Consider the following 26,837-nt stretch of genomic DNA (forward strand, 5'->3'; position numbering starts at 1 on the left):
AATTATTAACAAGCAAGTCAACGATCCTCATCATACGATGGATGGATGTATACCTAAGTACCCACCTGATGATCGTGTAGAGCTAAGGTTTCAGCGGATGGATAACTTCATATAGGTACCAATCCGTCCAATACAGAGCAATATCGCATAGTCTATCGCACAGTATGCAGGTGCGGGCTATTCGTATCCAATCCATTCATTCGATTGATCTTCACCCATACTTACCAACCAACCCAGGTATTCTCCATTCTCAATGGCCGTTGAGTGCTTTCCTTCACCTGTACCGGCAGGCTGTACCAGACAGAAATCGCGCTTCACTGATAGGATCTTATCTTAAATACGAACTACGTACGATCAACACCAATTGAATACTTGGCATGGCCGGGGTGAGAAAGCATCCAGATTGCCCGGAGAGTAAGAAGTAAGAAGTGGAAGTCGGCGAGGATTCAATTGAGCTTCGCCCATCCCGTACTGGTGTATCAAATCATGGTGAATATCAATTGAACCATTCATTTCGCGCTGTCTAAGCAAAAAAGAGGTGGTGCAGGTGGGAGGAGGATTCAATTGAGCTTCGCCCATAACCTTAAACACGCAGTGATCCAAACCAACATGCCCGTCTACCTAAGTATGTACTAGGCACATATATATCTTGTGCCGGTAAGGTTAGCATGTACTATGTAGGACCCTTAAATCTTTTCCATTGTTAATTGTCTCCACCCCCATGGCCATTGAGGCTCACTCATTCATTTCTTTGGAAACTTGATACGAGTCGCATGCCATTACACTTTGATTCAAGCATCGATTAAATGAAAGTAACTGTCCTGAAACACTTTCTGAGTAAGGATCCACGACGCCCTTGCAGTAGCAGTCATATTATTTTGGCTTTTGAATTGGAATTGGAATTTGGAATTGGAAGTACATGTTGGGCCTTAGCTGTGCCTCATTTCGCGGCAATTTGGATCGTAGGAATACCCTATCTTTCTTAATTATACTGACCAGATAAACAACCCTGAAGTCTTGGACGCGCAAGTGAATACTCTCTCTCAATTTTATTGCAATCGCAATTGCAATTTAATCTTCATTTTCAATTCACAATTGATCAACTTATTAGTGTTCATTCATCCATTCTTCTAAAATTCAGACTTGTTGCTCCATAGTTCCTTGTCGTGTGGTTGATTTCAAGTTCCAACAGTCCAGTAGATCATTGTCAATGGGAAGATGGACGCAACCGATAGTAGAAAAGACATTGAGCACAAGCAACTCAAGGGTCGATTGATGGGAAGATTGTTTGGAAAGGAAAAGAAACCATCCTCGGCAGAAGAGGTATCCGATTTTCTTCATGGCCCTACTGATAAACTGTACACTGCATCATCCACCGCAGCTTCGAATACCCCTCCTAGACCTCCTGTTCTTGGTCGAATTGATACATCTACTGCAAAACGATGGCCCACGGCGGCTGAAGTAAATAACGCTAGGCGCAATCGATCTGCGAGCCCAAAACGGAGTAGGAAAGGATTGGTTGTGAGGTTTACAGACGCCCAACCGGAAGTCATAGGTGAAGGAGGCGATGAATGTGCCTCACCAACAGCAGAAATCGCAGAAGCTCTGCGAAGTCGAGCTGCAACAATTCCGCAACAAAAACAAACCCGACGACCAGGTCCTCCCCCACCATACGGCTCATCACAGGGACCTGCCGATAAATTTGGGGACCCCGACATGTTTAGACCCGGTCCTTTACGACGTACGCAAACAGGCTTTTCAACGATCGCAGACAATGACTCTGCATCCGACAGTGAACCAGCCCAGCCCAATAGAAGCCAAAGTAATGAGGAAAATTACAATGGTAACGCAAGGGCTGGATCGCGTAGCTCGTTCAATGGCAAGGCAGAAGCGGCGATGCGTGCATCAGAGGGCAAAGCATTGGTAAGAGCAGTGTCGGGACATTTTGATGAACGAGATCTCGCGCTGGCAGCTTTGACAGCAAATGAGAAATCCCCGCCACGAGAAGCTGCTCATCTAAATACCATGAAGAATACACAATTAAGCTCTTCGCCAGGATTGAGTCAGTTTGGGAGGCCCGAGACGCCTAGTGATAGTGGGAGGTCAAATCCTCCTGTCGCTGACGAGAGTCCCTCATCTTTTTCAAGGACTTCCACAACAAACTCCGCTAGTGCGGTTGAAAGTCCCCCTCCAACTACACGGGCCCCAACATTTAATCTGAAGGATGCTGCATTGGCTGTAGGGGATGATGCCCTAAATGAATTTTCCAGACGCACGTCGCATATGTTCACATTATTCAGACTTTCGGCCGAGTCGCTAAAACCACTCTCGTCATGCTCATTAGAAGAGCTTGTCAGAGGTGCGTTGTGGTGGTTTCTCAAAGGTCGATCCGAGCTGGAAAGTAGCATCAGAGACCGATCTACAACCCCAGAAGCAAGACAGAGCAATGCAATTGGTCGTCAACAGGCTTACTCAAATTTAGCCAAGGCATATTGGCTAATGGAAAAGATTGCTCCCCAATGCCCCGAATTGAACAACCAAATGAATGATCACATTATTAACGATGCTCTGGAATCACGACAAGCAATTATATCTGGCTTGAAAAAATTGACAATGGTAAGCATCAATGAATATTGGTAGACTAATTTTACTAATCGAATAACGCAGTCTATGAAACGCAACAACATTCTCCCGCCGTTTGGCGAAGACGCGCCATTGCTCCAAGGTAACGATAATCAGATATGGACGAGAGATGAAGGCGACCGATCGTTGCTAGCACTACAGCGGCCCAATACAACATTGACCTTATCTGGAGCTCTTCCATTGGGTGACTCGGGCACAAGTTTCACATACGGACGTCACTTTGTAGATGTCTACCTTCTAGAGGAAGCAGCCTCGTCACATTATCGTTGCCCTTGCCTTCTATCTATCGTTCGAGGGAACCATGAAGAAGATTTAAGCTTCATAATAACCAATCAAACTGGCACTTTGAAGCTTGTGATACAGCACGACAAAACTCGCGGGCCCACGTGGAATGATGTGTCCTGGATACAAAAGAACAGCTCGCTTAATATCAAACTTCCGCGAGGCTTTGAGCTTCGGATCAATTGTACCCCACAGGATTTTAGGAGTCTCAGAGGTTCCTATGATTTTCAAAACAGTGTCCGACAAAGTCTTGCTCGACTGGATAATGAAGATCTTGTCTTTCAAATGACCATCAAGGCTTTTCAATGCTTTGGTCAAGAAAAGCAAGCACAGTCGTTCCCAGGAGAAGCTGTGCCAAAATGCGAGGTAAGGTTGTTCGAAAAGAGTATCGTCGAGAAAGCAGCTACGGGCCCCAGAAAGAAGCACAGAGGATTCCGACTTGCTGTTATGACGGGAAAGTTGACCAAAAATTTACGAGGCATCGATCAAGATATCTTACCCATGACACCCATCCAGTTCAGTCTCCTAAGGGGTGACAACGGCTATCCAGCACTTTTGTTAAAGATTGATGATGGAAACCCCAGATCTTCAATGGTCTTTACATTTGAAGAGGCAGATCAAAGAACTAGATTGCATGCTCTACTCACGGGCGGAGTGATCGGACGCGAGGAGACTGTCTATGGTGAAACACCCATTCGATCATTTGTAATTGAGGAACCAGGAGGCCTAGCGCCACGTCTTGGAGGTTTGGAATGGCAAAGTGCTCGAGTAATCAACGAAGATGCCTTTGATATTCAGAACGCCAAGACTGTTCTTTCAGAACACTTACGAGTCATCATGGATTTCAAAACAGGTTCAATCACAGATCGATTTAATATTGGGCCTGGGGAGTTGAAGCTACGACTTGATCTACACTCGACAAATGAATTGAAGATTTTGAGGCAACCTCAGCACGACATGACCATAGTGGCAACGCAAGCACAAGCATCAAATCAGTCCACAAAAGAATTCGCTGAAGTTCTTGCAACAATTGCGAGAGCCGAGACAACCCGAACTTACGTGTTTCCTAGCTTGAGAGAACTTCATCTTTTCCAAACAGCATTGACAGGATTTGTTGTTGTCTTTGATGGTAGGGCAGCATCCTTCAATATTTCGAGGCGAAGAATGGTGGTTCCCATCTACAAAAAGTGGGATGCTGCCATAACTAGATTGCAATTGGTTCAAAAAGAAAAAGTTGTGCAACTGCTTGCCTTCTTTGAGAATTTTAGCCACGGAGATTGCATGGGCTTCACTTTGAAATTCACTGATACATTCGAGAGTTCAAACAAGAGTGGAAAGTTCTCTTTGCGCATCGTGGACGCCAAATTTGCGATGCCAAAGCCTCGTGTCGAGGGGCACGCAGCATTGGATAGTAGGTTTGTTAATCTAGATGTAGGTACCCATTTCAAAACAGGACCATTATTGTACCACTACAAGTATCAATTGGCTAACAACCTACAGATGCCTGACTATCCCGGCGAGCATGATGATATCACAGTAATATTTGATACGGAAGCGGGTAAGTGCGCTTTTTTATTCTCCCGTTAACTCTATCACAGGCCCAACTTGTGTATCTTGGGTTCCGTCTCCCAGTAAAACTATACTTTACCCAGTCCAAGCAAACGGGAATAAAAGCACAAATTGTTTTTGACACATCAAAGTTTCCTTTGCTAATTCTCCTACTCAGAACGCGATACGTTTAGTAAATCATTACCGGCACCTGTAAAAGTAGCTTCACGGATGGGATCAGTGAGGAGATAAGAGCAAGCTTTTTGGACATGAGAGAATTTTTGCAATAAAGAGTACATGATATATGGCTGCGAGGCGCACGGCGCATAAACTGGAATTTGAACATTAGCGGATAGCATTACGGGAAGATATCCATCATTGTACTGGAGTTCTCTTTTTTCTTCTTCATGACTGGCAGCAGCATCATTGCCACAGAGTCGATGTTTTATGCGAAGAGCATCGATCTTCGTTTTGGGAGCTTTCAGATTTCAAGTTATCTAGTGCAGTATGACCTGGAGTTAGTTCTAGTCTAGAAACCACAGAAGGGTAGTTTTCTAACCATTTTCACAAGCGAGCGGCCATGCATTGCCTCCACTATTTTACTGCTATCCCCGTTCATTAGTGTCAGGGCTTGATATGTAAGTTTGGTGTACTAGAAGCTAACTCTTGGACTGACAATATGCGGGTGCAATCTCAATATCCTACCAATTACTTGAATCAGGGAAGTACGAATGCGGTTAATTATATGGTATTTACTTTGATGTGTTGACTGACTGACGATGGAAAAATTGCCCTCCCACCAACGTCAACATGCAGCAGTATTAAGGCAATGGGTCAGTGAGTGAGTGAGTTAATGAACAAATAAAGTAAAATTTGTGTCTTTTGATATGTTTCCAAGAGGGGGTCAATTCATTGATGGGATCCACCCAAGTTATGATCCTATACCCACCATTTAACTACGATGTATGCAAATATTTGATGCATCTTGGAAACAAAAGGTCCGTATTCGAGCCCCCCTTGTGATACCGGGGTGGATGGGTTATTTATAGAGTAACTCCTTCATATAGTCCAATCAAATGAATGTGGTTCGAAAGATCGACCATTTAGATGAAGAGACAGATCACAGCCACACCACCCATGAAAACTTTAAACAGGATGTATAATGTATTATTACCTAGTAGGTACCTACGCTGCACCTTTTGGTAAATCAATGGTACGCATTAGCTATGAGGCTACCTCATCTAGTAACTCAACAGTTGAAGACAAACCGCATGTAGTGATAATGCAGTTAGGCAAATGCAGCATAATCGTAACATGACCCCTTACTACTACTACTCGACTACTCACCAAGTCACTTAGGTCACACTCCGTACGATACCTGGGTACCTACTTAGTTTTCGAGTAGTAGACATTTTGCACAAACAATTGATTAAATAATCAGATAATGATTCATATTTTAATTTACAATACCTAAGCATGTATTTGATTCGATCATTGGAAAAGCCCCCCTCCCCTGCCCCCTTTGGAAAGAAGGAAAAGAGACTGCTCAGAAAGAAAATCAAACCAAATCAAACCAAATCAAACCAAATCAAATCAAAAAGCCGATGTATCCAGGACATCTTATTAGCTCTCGTGGCTTGTGAATACCCGCAATTACGAGAGATCTCATCCACGTCTAAACTCCTCCATCCCCTCCAGCTTCTACACTACACACACCACCAAACTAAAACAATTCTCTATCGTTTTTCTTTCACCAATTTTCTAGAGAATTTCCTACTTCTTAATCTATCTTATCAGCTTTTGTTTATCCATCAGATTATTCAAACATTCAATTCTCAAGTACCTGCCTGGGTAGCGCTTGCCGACAGACTGTACAGTAAGAGGCGTTTCAGAAGGAACTAGGCATCATCATATAGCGAATTGGGATTTTCTGGTCAAGAAATAATTTGGGCAAATTGTTTACCAATAGGCACTCTCACTCATTTGTGACGGCGACCACATCATCATGGCTTTTTAAATTAGCAAAGCAAATCACCACCTCGTATGCTCAAGGCTCCATTATACTTCGTCGCGTCGCTGGGTACGGTCACTCGTACTACCAATGCCAGGAAATTCGAGATACGAAGCTCAGGTCATTCCGGATTCCTATGCTGACCATGATCGAACGAGTCGTCCGAATACCACATTGATAATGTCTGCGGACTGCTGGGAGCAGGAAATGGTGAGGGAGGGGAGATTTAAAAGCGAACAATATTCGAATCGATCGTATCTATTCCCCCGAGCTTCTGTCCCAGAGAAAACACATGCATACCGTCCTTGGTCCAGAGCTTCTACGAAAAGCTCTTCCGGTGTTTGGATAATTCTGGTTACATTGATCTCAACTTTCTGGATTACTCCTGCTTCCGCCGTGTTCATAGAGTTCCAGAACTGTTTGGAAGAGAGCTACCAGGGTAACACGCCTTATCAATTACAGTTTGTTCCGTATTTCCTATGGGCAGTGTTTAATACTACCGAATCGACTCACAATCTTGCGGTTCAAGTATGGGGTGATGTTATGGGATCGGGTCCAGGGGCATCAACAACTGATAAATTACCTGGATCCAATGACACAGCGTACTGGCAAAGCAACTCAACCGACACCTATAATGGCAAGATCGCAGATGAGCCCGATCCAACATCTCTAAAGCTCACAACGCTTTTCAATAAAGTCACTGTGCTAACCTATCAGCCTTACAGTGCCGCTGTAGATTTCTGTAATCAGCTCGTCAACGGCACCTGTCCTCTTGGTCCTACCTTCAATGCATCAAGGTAAGCTATGGTCCCAGATGTTTTATAATGCTCTAGCTAATCTGTGCAAGGTGGGATCCATACACTTTTCCTTCTTTTGGGTTCAACAATAACTTCTACTCCTCGTATGCTTTCACTTCGTTCTCGGCAACGATGGTAATCAAGAATGGCGACACTGCTGCGACTACTATCGGTTGTATATCAGCTGATATTACGCCTGACATTGGGAACAGTTTATCTACCACGGTGAAGTATGTACCTTTGATAGTGCTTCTCTGTGTCGCGTTTGCAACTGCTTTCGCGGGCATATACAGTCCTTGGGGCACCAATGACATCTTTCGATGGACAACAAATTATGGTCGAGATGCAGACCTGCTCCGTTTGGTCACACCTGGATTTGGCGATTGCTTACAATACATACAATTTGTTGCTCTTACTGGAGGCTTAACACTTGACTATCCTGGCTTTTATCAACCAATCGTTAGTAAAGTTGCATGGTCATCATTGATGTTCAATGAAAGCTTCGTCAGCAACACTTATCAGGACAGTCTGGTCGACGGCATATACGTAGTGAATGGAACCTATGGTCTTGATCGCATGCGACAACTGATTGGAATGGGGGAATCGGATGATGTCTGGGCCGGCATGGCCGTTTGGCTTTTGGCTATTATTGGAGTCGTCCTTGTACTGATTCAGCTGGGTTTCGCCACGCGTTGGGCGTGGAGGCTGCTAATGGGTACTCAAGAAGAGGATTTGAGGAAGAAACACGTGCCATTTTCCGTTGGAAACGTGATTCGTATTGTGTTTAATTATTTCTTGCTTCCCATCGTTGCCCTTTCCATGTTTCAATTAGTTGAGGCTTCTAGGTCACCAGCCTATACGACCGGTCTTGCATTACTTATGCTGATCGTAATTGTCGTTTTTGCCATCTACCTGTTGTACCTTATCGCAACGGCAAGACCAAAGTCCTACCTATTCGATGATCTCCCAACGGTGCTTACCTACGGAGCGTTGTACAACACATATTCAGACAATGCGGCCCCTTTCGCCCTCGTACCCGTACTCCTGACTTTTCTCCGCGGCATCTCAATTGGAGCTGTTCAACCATCAGGCATTGCGCAGCTGGTTCTTCTCGCGATTTGCGAAGTCATCACAATATTAACCTTACATGCGTTTCGACCTTTTCATTCGCCGACATCAATGAATGCCTACCACACATTCTTCGCCGCGGTGCGCTTTTCAACTATTTTGTTAATGATAGCATTTGCTCCTTCGCTTGGTATTACGGAAGGGCCAAAGGGCTGGGTTGGCTATGCGATTCTCCTAATGCATGCCATTGTCCTTATTCTCGGCTTCATGTTAAATGCAATGCAGACGATTGTTGAAGTTGCTGCCAGGCTTGCCGGTGCCGGAGGCAATGAGAGTGGCGCAGCTAGAGGTGGTCTTTCTAAGGTATTTGGTATGCGACAATTGTCTAGAAGGTTGCCTCGTCGGGATGCCACATCGCGCCAAAGTCAATTATCAAGCGCCGCTATGCTTTCTGACCAAGACAGAAAATCATACCTAGTCGAGGGAGGCAGGCTTCGGAGTCAATCTGCGGGTAGCGCTGGGATCCTGCTCAATAGACAAAGTGCAAATCTCGATAATATGACTGTAGATGCTTTCGGTGCAATGCCTACACATCATGTTGGCAGCGGTGCACCAAGCTCTTATACCCCAACAACACCAGGGGAGGCAAGCACATTCTCATTCCTGCCATCTGCTGCTGCGCCAAGCGGCCGGGGACGCAATAAAGGTGCCATATTAGGCTTGGATACAACCGACACAGCCGATCCTTACTATCGGCCTCCTAGATTCCGCCGGCCGACTGCAGATGCTTATTCCCCAGGAGCAAGAAGTCGAGGGTCGTGGGCTAGTGGTGATTGGACTAATAGGCACGAATCACCACCTGCGGATCCTGATGCCATTGAGCCTTTGGAGGGTCCTTCAATTTCTGGCCGTAATAGTCCATCTCAGCAACAAGCTTTAGATGGAGCTCCTTTGGAGCTTAACCGATCGAAGGCTGATTACACTACAAGAGAGGTCGACTTCTACTACGGCGTTCGTGGGCCTGCTTTGAACGCTGAAGCACCTAGTCGGAGAATCAAAACTGGTCCTGCTGATCCTACGGGAATTCCTGCCTCCGCTGCAGGCTGGTTCAAGAGCTTCTTCAAAGGCAAGACGAAGGAGAAGGGTAAAGGATTTGAGGTCGTGAGGAGCTCTAGGATGCCACCAGGAGGGTTGAGCAACCCAAGAAATGCACCTGGTGATGAATCACCACCGGAAGGAATTCCAGTAGCCACAGGAGCAATTCGACATGGTCCAATTGATTCCGATTCTGATGATGGACATGACGCCGCCGGTCTATCAGGACGAGCTGGCCTGTCGCGTGTGGATGGCGCAGATGCTGATGATGGTGAATTAGTCAGTTCTATAGGATCGGATGATGGGCAGAGCTACCATGACGACGAGGATGAGTTTGAAATGACCAGGATTTCTGATATTCCCCCCTCGCTGCAAGGACTAAAAATCCCTGAAGGTGGAATGGAACTGCCTAGTAGGTTTCCTTCAAAAGCTAGCTCAAGAGTACCTCATGGTTCACGAGCCGGCGACCCAATACCAAATATGCCTTTAAGTCCTCCAGCTCGAACCCCTACAGTTCCACGAAAGAGTTCCCGTCGAAAATCACAGAATACAAGTGTGGACTTAACTATCCCAGGTGTCAGTCGTCACACACCTCAAAATTCACTCACTTCACGACTCCCTTTTGAGAGATCGAATTCCAACAAGCGACATTCCGACATCTCTGCTAGATCCAGCATAGCACCGCATGAGGGATATGGACATTCTCGAAACACTTCATTCGGTAATTTTACCGAGGGGTATGGACATGATCGGCCGACGAGCGTAGGATATGTTTCACAGCACCACATCCACACCATCAACCCACCAGAGAACAATCCGCAATATCTCGGTAGCTCTGCTGAATTGGTGGATGGACGAATTAGTGCAAGTTCATCCATTGATAATCCTCGATGATTGGAAGCTTTTCGCACACGTTTCACTTTTTTCACTTTACTAATATGCATTTGATCGTCACATGAACGAATTTCCTTGGTCGAAAAAGTCTCTTGGTGTTATGCGGCCCTACATGTACTGTAAAAAGGACCGGAGTAATATGGCGATAGGTGGATAGCGATGAACTTTTCATGGTTGGGCGGAGGGAATAGCTGATTGATTGGAATGAAATGGGGGAGGGGAAAGAAGAACCCCTTTGAAAATCAGAAAGGCATATAATTTACGTATCCTGTCTATATAATATCTGACATTCACGATCCTTGTAATAATAAGCATAGTAGGAAGATGGTGGTTGGTTTCTTGCGTTGGGAGAGGCTACTTTGAGGGACAAGGAAAAGGGGGGGGGGGGAGAAGGGGAATGAATGGGTGTCTAGGTATTGGATTGGATCCAAATTCGATCGTGAATGTGGGAAACCATAGAATATGGACAGGATTATGGGACATGGATAAATTAATATATATTTTGACTTTTGTAGTGCCTAGTATGCTTGATTGAATGAATGGGCTTTGAAGTTGTGGAGAGTTGAGGGGTGCCTATGTAGGTAGGTATCTAGGTAGATGTGAATGTGGCTGTGCAGATTGAACTATTTATTGGCATTTGAATATCTAGGTACCCTAGGTACCCTAGTAGATATATCGTCTCTTTATATTGATCGGGATTGGGATATATGCATGTTTTTGGGGTTTTTTAATTTTGCTAGTGGGTAGAGTGAGTGAGTTAGCAAGTGTGTGGTGTTGAGTAACTTAATTGGTCTGCGCGTATTTACCTACCTAGTAAGTATTCTCAATACGCGTATAGATGGATTGAGGGGATGAGATGAGTTGAGTTGAGATGAGATGAGATGAGATGGGACTTGGCATGTTTGGGAACTGAAAATCATCGTCATTGAATGACCCCGCAGCTAGTGATTGTTGAGTGAGTGAGTGAGTGAGTGGGTGGGTGAGTGAGGGAAGAAGGAGAGGAGGGGAGGAGGGGAGGGGAGGGAGAGAGGCACAAAGCGTTTCTTTTTTTGGTTGATGGAATGGAATGTTGAGTTAGTTATGTATGTATCTAGGGAGGAGGTGTATATATACCCAGTATGTATATATATGTATGTAATAGTACCGGTAAGTACGGAGTAGATAGGTATAAATAAGGTTTGCGATACCTACCTAGTATTGCTATTGCACAAAGGGGGGGGAGGAAGCTTTGTAAAGTTATGATAGGTAAGAGCCGGAATCTGGAAATTCTTGATCATTCCGATGACGAAAGATCTTTTCTCAATGCGTAGCCAAAGTTACTTTTGACTGTGTCTCTCAACTTCCGCCACACGGCTCACTTCCTGATAGGTAGGTAGATACAAATGTAAATTGATTAATGACTCGCATAGGTAGGAAGGCATGAGTACATAGATATACGTCCCAGGTATATATAAATATCTTTTCTTACATGTATTCTTACAGGTAACCTTACATAAACATAAACATTCGCCTCAATTCAAAAGAACATCTACCTGCCCTGCCTGTCTACTCATTACCTGTCACGTCTACTTACCGCATCATCCACCATCGTCAGTGATACACTAAATTTAAATTTTACCCATATTTAAGCCCTGTGACGTTGCATGGTTCCTCGGATCTCCCCTCTATTCAGCACATTTTGGTACTTCCTGCCGTTAACGAACACTTTTTAATGGTCCACCTGAGGTTTTTACTCACACTTTTTGACCAAACCATTTCCAACAACGACATACCTGGAAATCCTTTACATTTGTTCACACATTCTCCCAACCCAGCTTCCCACTACATCCACCTTATTTGGAAAGTGGTGGATACGCAGATCTCCTCTTAATTTCCACAGCATCTAGAAAGAAAGAACGCTCTAGTTACAATTTATTAAATCGCAAGAATGGTTAGCTTGGGTCATGTTCATCGGAGGCAGTCTGGTGCAAGTATGTTTCTTCTCGGGCTGGAATGTGCTTTATTTACATGCTATTACTACCGAGTGAAATAGACGATTTGGAACAGCATCACTAATAACAATATGACAATTTTAGGCAACCGGTCTTCCGTCGACGAATCGAAGGTTTCTGATGCCGAGGATGAGACTACGGTCGTTGAGCCAGATCAGGGAAATGGTAGGAGTCCATGAGATCTGACACGGGAGAAATGTTGCAGAGGCTGACATGGTGGAATGGAATACAGTTCTCTCACACATCATCTCACAGCTTCGTCCGGGGGCCGATCTGAGCCGCGTCGTCTTGCCTACCTTTATTCTCGAGCCCAGAAGTATGCTGGAAAGAATCACAAAGTGCGTAGATATCGGAGCTTCGGAAGGGATGCGGATTGAAGGGCAGGCATGCTGATGGTGTATAGCTTCATGGCACATCCGGAAACTCTGCTTCCCATGGCGGAGGTAGAGGACCCCTTGCAAAGATTTACTTCGGTTGTTAAGTTTTACTTGAGTGGATGGCACATCAAACCTCCGTAAGGCAGACTCGACCTATTTGAGAGGAGCGGTTGTGCTAATGAGATATTGCAGAGGGGTTAAGAAACCACTCAATCCTATCCTCGGCGAAATCTATACTTGTTATTGGCAGTTTCCAGATGATACAAAGGGATACTATATTTCCGAGCAAACCTCTCATCATCCACCGAAATCAAGCTACTTTTACATGGCGCCAGAACACAACATACGAATCGACGGATGTTTGAAACCTCGAAGCAAATTTTTGGGCAATTCTGCGGCTAGTATGATGGAGGGTATTGCTATTTTGAGATTTTTGAACAGAGGGACTGGACCTAAAGGAGAAAGATAGTAGGTTACATGCTGCAGAACTTTGAATACGGGAAATTCTCAGATACTAACTTGCTACCAGCATTCTGACTCAACCCAACATGTACGCTCGAGGTATTCTTTTCGGTAAGATGAAGTATGAGCTCGGTGATCATAGTTTTGTGCGCTGCCCGGAGCTCGGATTGAGCGCGGATATCGAGTTCAAGACGAAGGGCTACTTTGGAGGAACTTACAATGCTATTGGGGGTAGTATTAAAAATGACAAGACAGGGGAAATTCTCTATGAGCTTTCGGGTATGTGGAACGGAGAAATGTTTATCAAAACACTAAGGTATGATTCCCTGATTCCTGAACGACTCGTGAAAGCTACTGATCATGCTTTTAGACGGGTAAGAAAGATCTTTTGTTTGATGCTACTAGAGCGAGACCATCACCTCCATTAGTGAGACCTTTAGAAGAACAAGATGATAGAGAATCGCAAAAGTTATGGTTTAAGACGGCAAAAGCGGTCAAAGAACGCAACCACGAAGTTGCGACAGATGAGAAGACATTTATCGAAGATATGCAGAGAGATGAGGCTGCAAAGAGAGCAGAAGATGGTGTTGAATGGACTCCAAGGTTGTTTAGACCAGTACGAGGTGGCCCCGGCGGGTCCGAAGAGGGTGAAGAAGATCTAGATTGGATCTTGAATGCAAGCATGTAAGTTAGGCCAGGCTTAGTTGTCAAACATTTTACTAACATGGAAAACAGTGATGGCGCTAGTCCACAAGAACAGACGGAACAAATCCTCGCGGTTTATCCAATCCTTCCAGGTCAGAAATTCACGGAAAAGAACCGTATTCCTCCACAGCATCACCAACATACAGAACAGGCCAATCCATTACCACCCACGATTCCAGTGGCAGCAGCTCCAGTTTCGATTCCCTCTCAGGAGAAGGACAAGGAGAATCTCATTGATTTGGGAAGAGAATCACCAGCGCCAGTCCAATCCCAGCATGTACCAGCTGATCTCCTGGCAGCTCAGACGCAAAATAATGGGCAGCAACAAAAGGATCTTGAGCGAATCCTCCAGTCCACTAGTACGGTCCAAGGTCAGAACCAGGGTTCATTAATCGACTTTCATGATGATCTAAGGAAAGACTTACCAGCAGCTACTGACACCCAGGGAACGGCCACCTCTACTCTGTATCGACAGGATACAGATACTCACAGTGTAGACGAGTTTGTAGATGCTGAGGGATGATTCGAGAAAGGAAGGTGCGGTGGGATGTCGGAATGAGCTGAGCTTAGCCAATGCATAAGTTCACATGTGATACCTAGTGCCACCAAAGCTGAGAAGTTCAACCCGCTTTACTATCAAGATTTCCTTTTTCTTCCATGGTCAAAAAGGGCAGGGCAAGGATTCACACGTGCACTTGCGCTTGCAATTTTTGGAAGTTCGGATATACTACTAGATTGGACGGGCGGGGGTCAACCTGTACCTTTGTTATATATGTTGGGATTTTTGACAGTCTGCGATGAGATTGCTGGATGGGAGAATGGATTGAGGAAATAATCATGCAATGGAATGAACTGGCTGCATGGACGGATGCTTAACTAATGAAATACACACAACTTCTATTCTACCTGTTTTTGACACTAACTTCACGTCAATACACGCATGTGCTTTTGATATCTTTTTATTTGCGTTTTTATCAAATTTTTGATGTAGTTATTATACATGATCAGCCTCATGCTGCTTCGCTGTGTTTTGCTTTTGCGTCTTGCTTTAATATTCCCCAGGTTATTGAAATGAATAGATGACCATGAAACGCCTTGTATGAATACAAATTCATAAGATCCCCAGTGCCTCGTACTAAAGACCCTACGCTCTGCATAATCATGTCAAATTTTCTATGGATGATTCCACCGATTCCATAGTTAAGATTTGCGGCGAAAAATTGGCGTATATCCACTATGAACTGAAAACATGACAGAGTGTGCGTCTCGTTTTGTCTGTAGGGTGTGAAAGTAAAAACGAAATAGCGGTAAGAGATTTCGAATATCCGTACGTGTTTTGGGAAGTATCCATTAGCATCATCGTTCTCCTCCCAAGAAGCATTCCTCGACTATCTTCGCCCCAGCTCTCAATGCGCCCATCACCCTACACTCTCCCATCTTTATTTTCACCTCACGCATATCTCTTCCTCGTAGGCTCGGGACTAGGACTTCTCGTTACGCTCCTCTCATCTCTCCCCCTCATCCTCAACCACTTCTTCGTACTCAACTCCAACTCGCGATCTAGCTCATCGCTCGGATTCTTGCGATGGATGAAATTGCAAAATCCGCCACGCACGCATCCTTCGCCGCTGTTGAGCCGACAGCATGCTTCGCGGAAATCGGTGACGGGGGAGAGCTCGCAGTAGATTGGCCGAGCGGCATACCAGCGGGAATTCAGTGCGTCGCAGGCTTTTTGCGCGGAATCTTCGTATTTGAAGCGCGCGTACACGTTTCCGATGAGATCTGTCAGGGAGATGTTAGTTTTCGCCTATTGGACAGTTTTCTTCGGGAAACGGGGGGAGAGGGAAGGGGAAAATGAAAATGAAAATGGATGAAGAACACATACGATCATTATTATTATCACACACGACGACCTCTTCAATCTCGCCAAATTTGCACATCTCGCACCAGAAGTCCTCGTAGAAGGCATCGAAGTGGTTTTGCAACTGCGACGCATTCATCTTGTTTTTCGGGTCGTAGGCGGGATTCTGGTAGAGGTTGGGGAGGAGGATAGTCTGCGAGTACGAGGGCTTGACGTGCTTGCGGGAACAGCGGTCGCCGTGGCGACAGGCGCCGATTTTGTAGTAGAAGGAGCAATTGACCTTGTCGGCTTCAGTGCCGAAGATGGAGGCGAGGTAGTTGGCCATTTTGACGATGTGAGATGTGGTTCGGGCGGAGGATTATAGCTGTAGATACGAATCAAGTTTGTGAAGGTTTGTATGTTGAATCTGTGTATGGCAATTGATGGAGAGGTGAAACAACTCTCTTGAGCTTCAATGGTCGTCTCTTGCTGTATGAAAAGTAGCAGAATACACAATGATGAGTATGCGTCGATAGCAATTTGTCTGTATACAAAATGAGGCGCGCTTGATAATGTTGAAAGTTCCTGATATCTATGAACGGTCCGAGCTTCTTAGCGTTAGCGCGCTTTTTTTGTAGCTTGGTGGCTGACTAATCGTAGATTCGCCTGCCTTCTCGAATCGAAATGTGGATTTCAAATCAAACTTCACTTCACTCTAGACTTTATTCATCGCAAGATTAGCCTCATGGTCACATGTAGCACTGTGAGTACAGATCACAAAGCGCTTGTTAGATCATTTTGGAGTTTTACTTGGAGCTGATAGATGGTGATATAATCTCTTGTCTAGTATTATAGTATTGTATTCCTCGAATCTCTTCAAAGCTTGACATTCTCCATGCTACCAGTCCAGTCGATTATATTCTCTGTTTTTACAACAAGCAATAGTCACTGCACTTAGACCACACAATGCATTGGATGGACCTTTGATGATAATAATAAAGATAGCAGATATGATATGTTCAAGTCTATGCTGGGCAGTCCCATCAAAGTACTATGGCATGTCCTGCAGTAATCTCAATAACTATCCTCGAATGCTAAAATTGCAAATACTGTGTCACAACTGTCAAACTAATCTCCTTTCATTGTTCTCGCCTCGGGTGCAATTCCTCCTAGTCAGCACTCTTATTACATAGTTTACCAAATGCCGCAGCAGCCTTCTCAAATACATTCTTCTTCTCGGGTGTGGCGATCACAGCTTTTTGCTCACCGTCCTTTTCGTACCGTTCAAAGCTATACAACTCATCGTGGAGTTGCAGTTCCGATAATGCGATATTGTTACTGTCTGATTGTTCCTCGATGCGTTGGACAACTCTCAGCTCCTTAGGTTGTAAGCGACCGATGCCCTGTTCGAAGCGGATCTTTACTGCGACTATATTTCCTGCCGACCCTCCTTCACTCCAAGTGACCATGAGATCTCCCTTGTTCCCAGGAAATGCCCAGGGGTGAGCAAACATATGGGCTGTGTATGCAAACTTTTGTATATGGCCCAAAGGGTATGCTTTCATCAGTTCGACAATTTCGAATGGGCCCCAAGGATTAATAGCTCTTCCGAACATTAACTTGCTATCTCCTGTACGAGTGCAACCGACGAAACCAAACCTGTATGGTGAAGCCTCCCCGAACAATTTTGTGTCGAATATTTGCCCATGTTGATAATTCTTGAGAACTGGCCAGGAGAAGAAGTGATTTTTGACCCAACCTCTTCCACCCCCCAGTACTCCCAACAAGCTCTTGCATTTGCCAGCTCTAAAGGTACACGACCTAGTACCACGTCATAATCTCCATTGTGATCGCCACCTTTATGTCCGTAGGCGTATAAATATTTTCCATCAGAGAGAACAGAGAAAGTTCCAAGTCGAGGTTCACTGGGCTATCGTTTTCTTAGTGATCTTTCGTATTGAAATAGAATTGATAGACTTACGTAAAATAAGATGCGCTCGCTCCAGCCAGCCATCTCACGCTTCGCTACAATAGTTGTTGGATTGGTCCGGTAATTAACCTCTACGGAAGCTATACCGACTGCTACAAGAAAGGTCGATCCATCCTTTCTGATACCTCTGTATTCGAAGAATGTCCATCCATATGCTGCTGCACCGGTAATAAGGTACCATGCAATTCCACCGGTAGCCCAGAACACCTTATTATCGTTTTTCTTGTCAAGTTCATCCTCGAAGCGCTTGAACAAGCTTGGGATTTGTCTCTCGGTGATTTCAACATTGATTGATCCTGGTGGCGCCAGGTATCTCGACATGACCGGGTTTGTGGGATTGGTGAGAAAGGAGAGTGTAGAATCGGTTCTTCCTAAAAATTGACCGGCTGCATTGTGGCAGAATGTGTTGTTGAATTGGAATAGCACATGTCCGTTTGGCAATGCACTCGATCTACCTCCCGTTCTAGGATAGGAATTCCCGCTCTCTGAGATAGTCTTAGATCGTTAGTTTCTATGAAGAATGCTGCTTCAACTTACCATCGTATAAATAACCCAGTGGGACAACATGCTTGATGATAGGGGGCCATACGACATATTTCGACATTTCTGGTGTTTCTTTGTGAGTTGTCGAAGCCATCTGAACGGAAGTAATGAGGAGCAAAAAATTTCTTTTTGTAATGGTCACTGGGCAATAAGCTGTTCTCAATGATGTTGTTGTATGAAAAGCTTGCAGTTGCAGGAAAAAGCGAAAGCTCGCTTCCCATAGTTCTTGCTATATTCTATTACTTTAAAGATGAATCGCAGAAAGATTGACCTTGATGAACACTGAAGCTTTAGGCAACCCACTAGTCTCTAGAACTTTCTCTGAATTGGCTATTTCGTTCCAAAACTCTATCGGCATTCCCTTGCTGTTTCGTCTCTGCAGAACTATGCGCCATTCTATAACTCATTTTCAATATCCTTCCTGCAAGATTACTTTTCCTCTACTACTTAAGGGGCTTATCGGCGATACAACCAAAGCTCAAAGAATATAACCGAAGGGATATTGCATTTAAGGTAAGTGCAGATAACAAAAATAGCTCATTTCAGGAGATATACCTGTGTTTAAGCGATATATTCACCATCAAGCTCCGGATCAGGATGAAAAATCTCCTAGATCAAAGCATTTAAATGATTGCTTCCTTCGTAATCAAATCAAGTAATCAATCGGAAAGGAAGTCTATTCTCATCGACTTTATCAGAACAAAAATCAAAATTTTGTACATCGCATCCACATGATTGTTTGCCACGATCTAGGCAAATCAACTCGAAAATGACTTCAAATTCTCAGAGGAGGGCGCAGTAATTTTGTCCTGAAATTTTGGACAAGGGATCACAAAATGAAGCAGTTTCTAGATAATGTACGTATCGCTTAGATGATACTGGGTTGATATTCCCTATTGCTTTTGTCCATTCTTGTATATAGGAAAGTAAATACTCATTTGCCGTTCTTCTTTTCTTCTCGCTGACTTTCAACCACTTGGATGTCGGCGGTGTGACCGAAGAGATGAGATTTGTCTTTCAATGCGGTTTATCAAGGAGTATCTTTAACAGATGATAAATTCTTATAACCTTATGTATTTGATAGCAAAGAAAGCCATGCCTAGCTAAATCGAAACCTCTAGAATACAAGGAAACAGTGATTTGAATGAATCTTTCCGAGTCATCTATATGTTCGATACCCTGCCGAATGAGAATTTAAATGTTATCCCCAGATCCTGTAATGATGTCGGTTACACCGGAAGAAGATAAACGTGAAGTCACAGTTTTAAGATCGAGATGGATTGTGAAACCTCTGGTATTTCTTGTATGCTTTACTATTTAAAAATCTACAAAAATATGCATATACTCTACTCTAGCTTCAAAGTCTCAAATTGCTTAATAGTCTCCTCAAAGCCACGCTGTTCAGTTTCAAGATCTCCCAGCTTCTTTCTCTCTATCTCTTGCAGCTCCTTGCTGACTTTCTCTTGATAAGCGGGGTCATCAAGAAGTTTTCTCTGTTTCTCGATACCTGTGCGAGTCTTCTCTAGCTTCTTGGCTGCCTTTTCAATCTCACCATCAATGTCTACACGACCCTTGACGTGCAAGAAAACAGCAGCAGCGGAAGACACGGAAAATACTACACACCCAGCTGGGCGAGCATCGGTGGAGGAGAGTACTTCCAAGGATGATACGCCTTTACCGGACAAAGACTTAATTGATTGGACTTGAGATGTGATGGTGGAGTGGGAGGTAGTATCATAGGCTTGGACGAACACTGGAACTGGTTAGTATTACATTCATGTACGATAGGCTGTTATTGATGACTTACCTTTTCCTTCATCTTTAAGCGAGTACTCGGACATCAATGATCGGATACCCCTGGATACAGCCATTACAAGTTCGTAAGCTGCTTCAGAAGCCGGGTCGTCTAACTCTGCCTCATAGACTGGGTATTTTGCAAGTACAATAGATGGTGTCTTATCTTCTGGACGTCTAGGAAGACGTTGCCAGAGCTCTTCGGTCAAGAAAGGCATGTAAGGATGAATCATGGTCAAAGCACCTTCGAGAGCAGTATACAGAGTATCAGTAGCAGATCTCTTCTCCTCGTCAGTGCCGTCCTGGAGGATCGCCTTTGAGTTCTCAATGTACACATCGCACAGCTGGTTATACCAGTATTGATAGACCGCAGTTGTTGAACGCATGAACTCACGATCTTCAAGGTTTTGGTTGATTTCTTTCGCAGCCATTGTCATCTTATGTAAGATCCAGCGTTCAGACAAGGACTCCTTGCCAGTGAGTTTTGCAGTCTTGTTTGGAACAAAATCTGCAGGCAATTTACCAACCACGTATTTTGTCGCTTGGTAGATCTTGTTGCAGAACTTTCGATAACCATGAATGACCTTAATGTCGAATGCAATGTCTCCACCACCGGTTGTGTAGGAAACCAATGCAAAACGCAAAGCATCTGTACCACATTCAGGAATACCGTCAGGGAAAGCGGTTTTCTGATACTTCTTTGCTTTTTCAACTTCCGCTGGGGCAAGATTACCAACCAAAAGCTTGGCATGTAAGTCTTCAAGTGCGATACCTTGAATCACATCTTGAGGGTCAATGACGTTACCCAAAGACTTCGACATCTTTCTACCATCAGAGTCGCGGACCAAAGAATGACAGTATACCTCTGTAAATGGTACTTTACCAGTCATTTTGATACCGAACATGATCATTCGAGCAACCCAGAAGAACAAGATGTCCCAGCCAGTTTCGAGTACTGACGTTGGGTATAGTTTCTCGAAGTCACTTGTTTTCTTTGGCCACCCCATAGTGGCAAAAGGCCAGAGACCAGACGAGAACCAGGTGTCCAGGACATCTTCATCTCTCTTGAGCTTAAAAGTTTTACCTGGAAGAGCCTTCTTTGCCTTGGCCTCTGCTTCTTCTTCTGTTCTACCGGCGAACCACCGATCACCATTACTCTCATCATTCTCATCACCTTCGATTTGAGCAAAGTACATAGGTGCTTGATGTCCCCACCATAATTGTCTAGATAAGCACCAATCATTGATGTTCTCCATCCATCGGAGATAACTCTTTTCGGCTGATTCAGGCTTGATCTTGATCTCACCTGACTTCACAACCTTGATGGCTTCATCTGCCATTTCTCTCATCTTCATCCACCATTGTGGCTTTAACATTGGCTCGATGACATCCTTTGACTTTTCACAGAGTGGAACAGTCATAGGATTGTCTTTCTTGTCAACATATAGACCAGCCTTCTTGAGGTCCTCCTGAATGGTGTAACGAACGTCGAAGCGTTTTTGTCCAGCATAAGGACCAGCATTATCGTTCATTTTTCCATCATCTGTCAAGATATTGATGAACTCAAGATTGTGGCGTTGACCGAGAGCAAAATCGTTAGGATCGTGAGCTGGAGTGATCTTAACAGCACCGGTACCAAAGTCCTTCTCAACATATGTGTCGGCAACAATTGGCATTAATCGTCCTTCGATGAAAGGATGAATGGCATTCTTTCCAACAAGGTGTGTATAACGGGTATCATCAGGATGGACTGCAATACCAGTATCACCCAGCATAGTTTCAACACGAGTTGTAGCAACCTCAATCTTTTCCTCAGATCCTTCAATCTGATATTGGAAATGAACGATGACTCCAAATTCCACCTTCTTATCGTATCCTGGTACATCAATGAGGGTACGGCCCGCAAGCTCTTTATTGGTTACCTCGAGGTTCGATAGAGAGGTGTTGAGTTTTGTGCACCAGTTCACAAGTCTGTTGGCTCTGTAAATGATACCCTCTTCATGTAGTGAAACAAAGGTTTCTGTGACAGCAGATGAGAAGTTCTCGTTCATTGTGAAAGCTTCACGGGTCCAATCAAAGGATCCACCCATCCTGCGGAGCACAGCATTGATTTTCTTGTGATATTCATCCTTCCAATCCCAGACAGTCTCAACAAACTTTGGTCTTCCAAGATCATGACGAGTCTTCTGCTCACGGCGCCACAGCATATTCTCAACAACGCTCTGAGTCGAAATACCAGCATGATCACATCCTGGAAGCCAGAGCGTCGTCTTACCATGCATACGGTTCCAACGGATGAGTAAATCTTGCAAAGCGTTGGGAAGAGCATGGCCCATATGTAGATTTCCTGTAACGTTTGGCGGAGGCTCAACAATTACAAAGGATCCCTCTGGCTTAACTTCTCCGTCTGCCGTGAACTCGGGCTTGAAGAAGCCTTCCTTCTCCCACCATGAGTACCAAGCTGATTCGACGGCGATTGGATTGTATGCTTTGTATTGAGGATCATCGAAAGATTTTATAACTACGCAAAGTAATTAGCTTGATAATTGAATGTATGCTGTCAGTTGACATACTCTTCTTTTCTCCTTCTGGGGTATCCTCGACATATTTTGGCAGGACTTCCTCGGCAGCCTTCTTCTCAGCCTTGGCTTTCTTTTCCTTGTTCTTGCTTGGTACAGCTGAAGCAGCGCTTGCTTTTTGAGCTTGCTTTTTTTGGTCAAACTTGGCTTGCTTTTCTGCCTTTTTGCGTTCCTTCTCAACTGCGTGGTGAACAATTAGTTTGTGGGACCTTTTAAATTTAGATGGAGTCCATACGCTCTTTCTCGCTCTTTACTTTCTTTTCTCCCTCACCAGCTACAGGAGCTGCATTCTGTCCTGGGACATGCGAACCAGTTACGCTGGATTCTGCAGCGTCTGCAAGTGCAGCTTTGGTTTCGTTTGAGACTTTGGGTGGTTGTCCTGTTACTGGACCAGTCTCTTCCCCGACTGTCAATCAGTTATGGTCAGCTTCAATACTCAGGTAATTGGCAATGTTTTTAGTCCTCACTTGGATTGTATGACGCAGGGTTGGTAGCCATTTTGACAATGGGAGGAAGGTCGATGTTACTTCTGTAGGGCGACCTGCGCACACAGAGTGCCCTGAGCAAAAGTCGAAATCGGTTTCTGTATAGAACTGCAGAGAATCAAACGAAGCTTAGGGATACTTCGAATGTTGTTTTGTTTTGGCACTTACAATCTCCAAAATAAAATGCGATAAGTTGTGACTCGAATTTGGGCGACAAACCCCTCGTGTGGCTTGTGCATGCACCACCATACAAGCCACACGAGGCTGGTGTGGACGTTGGAGCTGTGGCATTTCGCATCTTCATTCACCTGCGACATCCATTTTTATCACAGTTCGTTCTTTTTCTCATTGATGTTTTTTTTTTTGCATATTTTACTATGTTTAGTATCCATCAAATTCTTTCAATGATGGTATTAATGTCTGTATGAGACAGATAAACAAAGAAGCTAAGAAAATTTATATTTTTATCAGGTAGTACTTGATCAGACGGTCATCCGTTCATTCATTTGTCGGCTCCAGACCCAAATCATTTTCATGTTATGAATCTCAGATCGATCTGATCCTTGGAGAAGATTCAATAGGCAAGATGGCAGCAATCAAGCCTTTATCAGACTCAACAATTCATCTTCTGGGTTCATCTCAGGTTCTTACCACACCTACATCTCTCATCAAGGAGCTCATTGACAATGCCCTCGATGCCAAAGCTACGAGCATCGATATTCTTATTTCTCATAATACCATTGATAAAGTAGAAGTTCGTGATAACGGTCATGGTATTCAGCCTGATGATCTCGATGCATTAGGAAGACGCGGTCACACTTCTAAATTGACAACCTTTACGGAGCTCAGAAATATTGGCGGCAGAAGTTTGGGGTTTCGAGGAGAGGCACTGGCATCGGCTTGTCAACTTGGTGATGTCTCGATAACCACTAAGATGGATGGACAACCAGTTGCAACGTGTGTAAAATTGAAGGCACTGGGTGGGATTCAATCACAATCTCGAAGTTCACATCCGACTGGAACAACAGTATGTGTGATGAATTTTATGTCAAAGCTACCTGTCAGAAAACAAACAGCCCTGAAAGAAGCCCCGAAAACGATCGGTAAAATCCAAGAGTTGATACGGAGGTATGCCCTAGCACGAATTTCAGTAAAGCTTACCCTGAAGATTGTAAAGGGTACCAAAGGTGCATGGTCATACTCACCTCGTCCAAACATTGTTATCAAAGATTCAGTATCTCTTGTCATTGGCCGAGAAGCTGCTGTCCAATGTTTTGAAGCCTCAATGATATTCCCTGCATCTCCTGACTATGAAAATGATACATCCGAGGGCGCGGATATCCCAGCCGATATCAATCCTGCAAACGACATGACAACTTCTCATTTTCGTCTTGAAGCTTTCCTACCCCGACCTGATGCAGAGCAGAGTAAAATTGGATACGGACAATATTTCTCCGTCGATTCTAGGCCGGTAGCCTCCGACAAAGGGACCATGAAGAAAATTACAATAATTTTCAAGAAACATCTCCGAAGTAGGCTGGCTTCAGGTGCTCCTTCAGAGAGACTTAAGAATCCGTTTTTGCGTCTCAATATTGTTTGTCCGAAAGCAAGTTATGATCCCAATGTTGAGCCCGCCAAGGACGATATCATTTTCGAGAATGAGACGCTTGTGTTGGAAGCGGCGGAGAAGATGTTCAAGGGTTGTTACGGAGATTGCGGTATAGTCATGTCTGAAGTAGCAAGAAACAATACTGTAACCCAGCCCACTGGATTCGATATACTTCTTGCCCGAACTCCTCAACAGGATTCTCCACCACCCTTAAGTGTTGTCAACGCCTCATTGACGCCCAATAATACACCTCCAGCCTCTGCCACAAATTCAAATTCAAAGACCACTTCCGAAGTCTGTCCCAATATTGCAGGTGATACGTTAAATATCGCAGAGCCCGGTAATTATGAACCTTTTGATGAAGCAACCACCCTCGGAGGGAAGCGAAAATGGGGATGTGATATGTCTCACGATTACACAGAATGTACAGATGATTTTAATCCTCGAATCTCTGTCAATAAATCGCAGAAGCAACTTGACTTAAACAGCAATCAGCTGCCTGTTTCTAAGGAGTTGAATCCTTGGGTCATTGCTAAAATGACTGCTCCAACCAGCACAAATTCGAGTTCGGTGATATTGCTTGATTCGATCGAGAATAGTTCAGTTCCATCCGTGTCGCCACGTGCAGTTACTAATGTTGTTCCACCAGTACAAGCTAGCCACTTTGGCGAAGTCAGTACCAGCATAGCAGATGTTCTACATTCACACTCCAATTTTAAGAGCCAAATGCACGGTAACCCTATGACTCCGGCCGATCAATCAGATTCAACAACTGAAGGTGATGTATCAGTAGTTCAGCCTTGGCATGATCGTCTCGACAGTAATGGGTTCACCACCGCTACAAATTTTGCTAGAAATCCTTTAATGTCGCCACCAAGTACATCTCCAAACGTGCAACTGCAGAAGCAAACAAGAGACCGAGGACCTAACAAACCGTTTGTACCTCCTTCTCGAACACCGCAGTCTAGCAGTGTATCATCTGGTCATGTTCAAACACAATTAGGAGCTCGTTATCAGCCCTTTCGAATACAAAGAGAAGCGTGTGATCAACTTGCTGCGACTACAAGTCCAGTACTGGAAGTCCAAACACAACAGCCAAACCTAGAGCTGGAGTGGGCTATGGACTTTGAACATAGAAAGGAGAGTGCCACTCGACGTCGCAGGGAGGAGCTCCAAGCTATACGAGAAGCATTTCAACAGCCACCCGCTACAAGCCAAGCTTCTTCTCGGCCATCTCCTCACAAAAATCGTTACAATGCTGCTTTAGCCAGCCTTGAGATGTCTCAAGAGAGTCCGAGGGAGAACTCTTCCTCTGCGAACAGCGAAGGCGTCTATACCACTCTTCCAAATAGTGATCCTCGAGGTTACCTGATGAAGCGACAGAAATCATTTTCCGTTCTCTCGAGCATCACGGGAGGCCCTCGGAAGTTGAAGCGAGCTCAAACTTTACGCCTTCCCCTAGAATCGATACCTGCAGACTTACAAATTCATCGACTCATTCAGACGGTTGAAAGTGGTGTGGATGGAATCTCAAAACTTGTCATGGAGACATCAAAACAGGATATGTATGTTCGCCGTGGGATTCAAGCCACTGGCCTTGAGATGACTACCACGGATAGAGATGCTGTGGGAAAAAAATTGTGTCAAGTGGTCGAAGCGTGGATGAAGTCGGATAGAGGGGAAAAGTGCGATGTGGAATTTGTATTTGGTGGGCTGGAGACGCTTAGTGGTGCTTAATATGTGCTGTAGGAATATGGATTGCGAAGAAAGATATATATGGCGTTTTGCTGGATTCGAGATACCCTCTTGCTTTCGGGGCGTTTGTGCGCACTACCTAGATATACTTAGATCACTGAGAGCATTTTATTGCTATGTATTTGGTAAGCCATTTACTTGTATTATATAGAAAAGATCTCTACTGCTTTACAATACATGAGACCAACACCTGGATGCCGAACTTCCATTGTACAAAAGAATAATCATCATAAAATCTTCTCGATGCTCAGAGACTTGGAGTTTTTTGTGTTCAATGAACTTTCAGAGTGTCCAATTGGGCAATTTGGCACCTATTTAATGTTATGAGATTAAAAGAAACGTATATTCATGTATTAGCAGTAGATTCTT

The 26,837-nt window shown here is 44.4% G+C and overlaps 7 protein-coding genes across 7 annotated transcripts; 4 read left to right on the forward strand and 3 right to left on the reverse strand.

The window, feature by feature from the left end:
• Positions 1 to 1,218: 1,218 nt before the first annotated feature.
• On the forward strand, positions 1,219 to 4,725 carry Bfra_000833 (uncharacterized protein; the record flags this gene model as incomplete). The annotated part of the gene is made up of 4 exons (XM_037331277.1): positions 1,219 to 2,616; positions 2,668 to 4,356; positions 4,426 to 4,483; positions 4,652 to 4,725. The coding sequence occupies 4 exons, from the start codon at positions 1,219 to 1,221 to the stop codon at positions 4,723 to 4,725; spliced, it is 3,219 nt and encodes a 1,072-aa protein (XP_037197610.1).
• Positions 4,726 to 6,574: 1,849 nt separating this feature from the next.
• On the forward strand, positions 6,575 to 10,338 carry Bfra_000834 (putative integral membrane protein; the record flags this gene model as incomplete). Its single annotated transcript, XM_037331278.1, has 2 exons — positions 6,575 to 7,281; positions 7,332 to 10,338. The coding sequence occupies 2 exons, from the start codon at positions 6,575 to 6,577 to the stop codon at positions 10,336 to 10,338; spliced, it is 3,714 nt and encodes a 1,237-aa protein (XP_037197611.1).
• Positions 10,339 to 12,265: 1,927 nt separating this feature from the next.
• Positions 12,266 to 14,396, forward strand: Bfra_000835 (putative oxysterol-binding protein; the record flags this gene model as incomplete). The annotated part of the gene is made up of 8 exons (XM_037331279.1): positions 12,266 to 12,308; positions 12,414 to 12,494; positions 12,562 to 12,667; positions 12,733 to 12,843; positions 12,899 to 13,174; positions 13,236 to 13,512; positions 13,539 to 13,852; positions 13,904 to 14,396. 8 exons carry the CDS (start codon positions 12,266 to 12,268, stop codon positions 14,394 to 14,396), a joined length of 1,701 nt encoding a protein of 566 aa, XP_037197612.1.
• A 927-nt stretch (positions 14,397 to 15,323) lies between these two features.
• Bfra_000836 (putative splicing factor u2af 23 kda subunit protein) lies at positions 15,324 to 16,059 on the reverse strand (the record flags this gene model as incomplete). Its single annotated transcript, XM_037331280.1, has 2 exons — positions 15,324 to 15,655; positions 15,759 to 16,059. The coding sequence occupies 2 exons, from the start codon at positions 16,057 to 16,059 to the stop codon at positions 15,324 to 15,326; spliced, it is 633 nt and encodes a 210-aa protein (XP_037197613.1).
• Positions 16,060 to 16,882: 823 nt separating this feature from the next.
• Bfra_000837 (uncharacterized protein) lies at positions 16,883 to 18,340 on the reverse strand (the record flags this gene model as incomplete). The annotated part of the gene is made up of 4 exons (XM_037331281.1): positions 16,883 to 17,503; positions 17,542 to 17,643; positions 17,695 to 18,188; positions 18,241 to 18,340. The coding sequence occupies 4 exons, from the start codon at positions 18,338 to 18,340 to the stop codon at positions 16,883 to 16,885; spliced, it is 1,317 nt and encodes a 438-aa protein (XP_037197614.1).
• Positions 18,341 to 19,592: 1,252 nt separating this feature from the next.
• Positions 19,593 to 23,117, reverse strand: Bfra_000838 (putative valyl-trna synthetase protein; the record flags this gene model as incomplete). Its single annotated transcript, XM_037331282.1, has 5 exons — positions 19,593 to 20,005; positions 20,054 to 22,561; positions 22,614 to 22,799; positions 22,855 to 23,025; positions 23,087 to 23,117. The coding sequence occupies 5 exons, from the start codon at positions 23,115 to 23,117 to the stop codon at positions 19,593 to 19,595; spliced, it is 3,309 nt and encodes a 1,102-aa protein (XP_037197615.1).
• Positions 23,118 to 23,690: 573 nt separating this feature from the next.
• On the forward strand, positions 23,691 to 26,450 carry Bfra_000839 (putative dna mismatch repair protein; the record flags this gene model as incomplete). Its single annotated transcript, XM_037331283.1, has 1 exon — positions 23,691 to 26,450. One exon carries the CDS (start codon positions 23,691 to 23,693, stop codon positions 26,448 to 26,450), a length of 2,760 nt encoding a protein of 919 aa, XP_037197616.1.
• Positions 26,451 to 26,837: the final 387 nt, after the last annotated feature.

This window comes from Botrytis fragariae, assembly GCF_013461495.1.
Source record: "Botrytis fragariae strain BVB16 chromosome Unknown tig00000001, whole genome shotgun sequence".
Taxonomy (NCBI): domain Eukaryota; kingdom Fungi; phylum Ascomycota; class Leotiomycetes; order Helotiales; family Sclerotiniaceae; genus Botrytis; species Botrytis fragariae.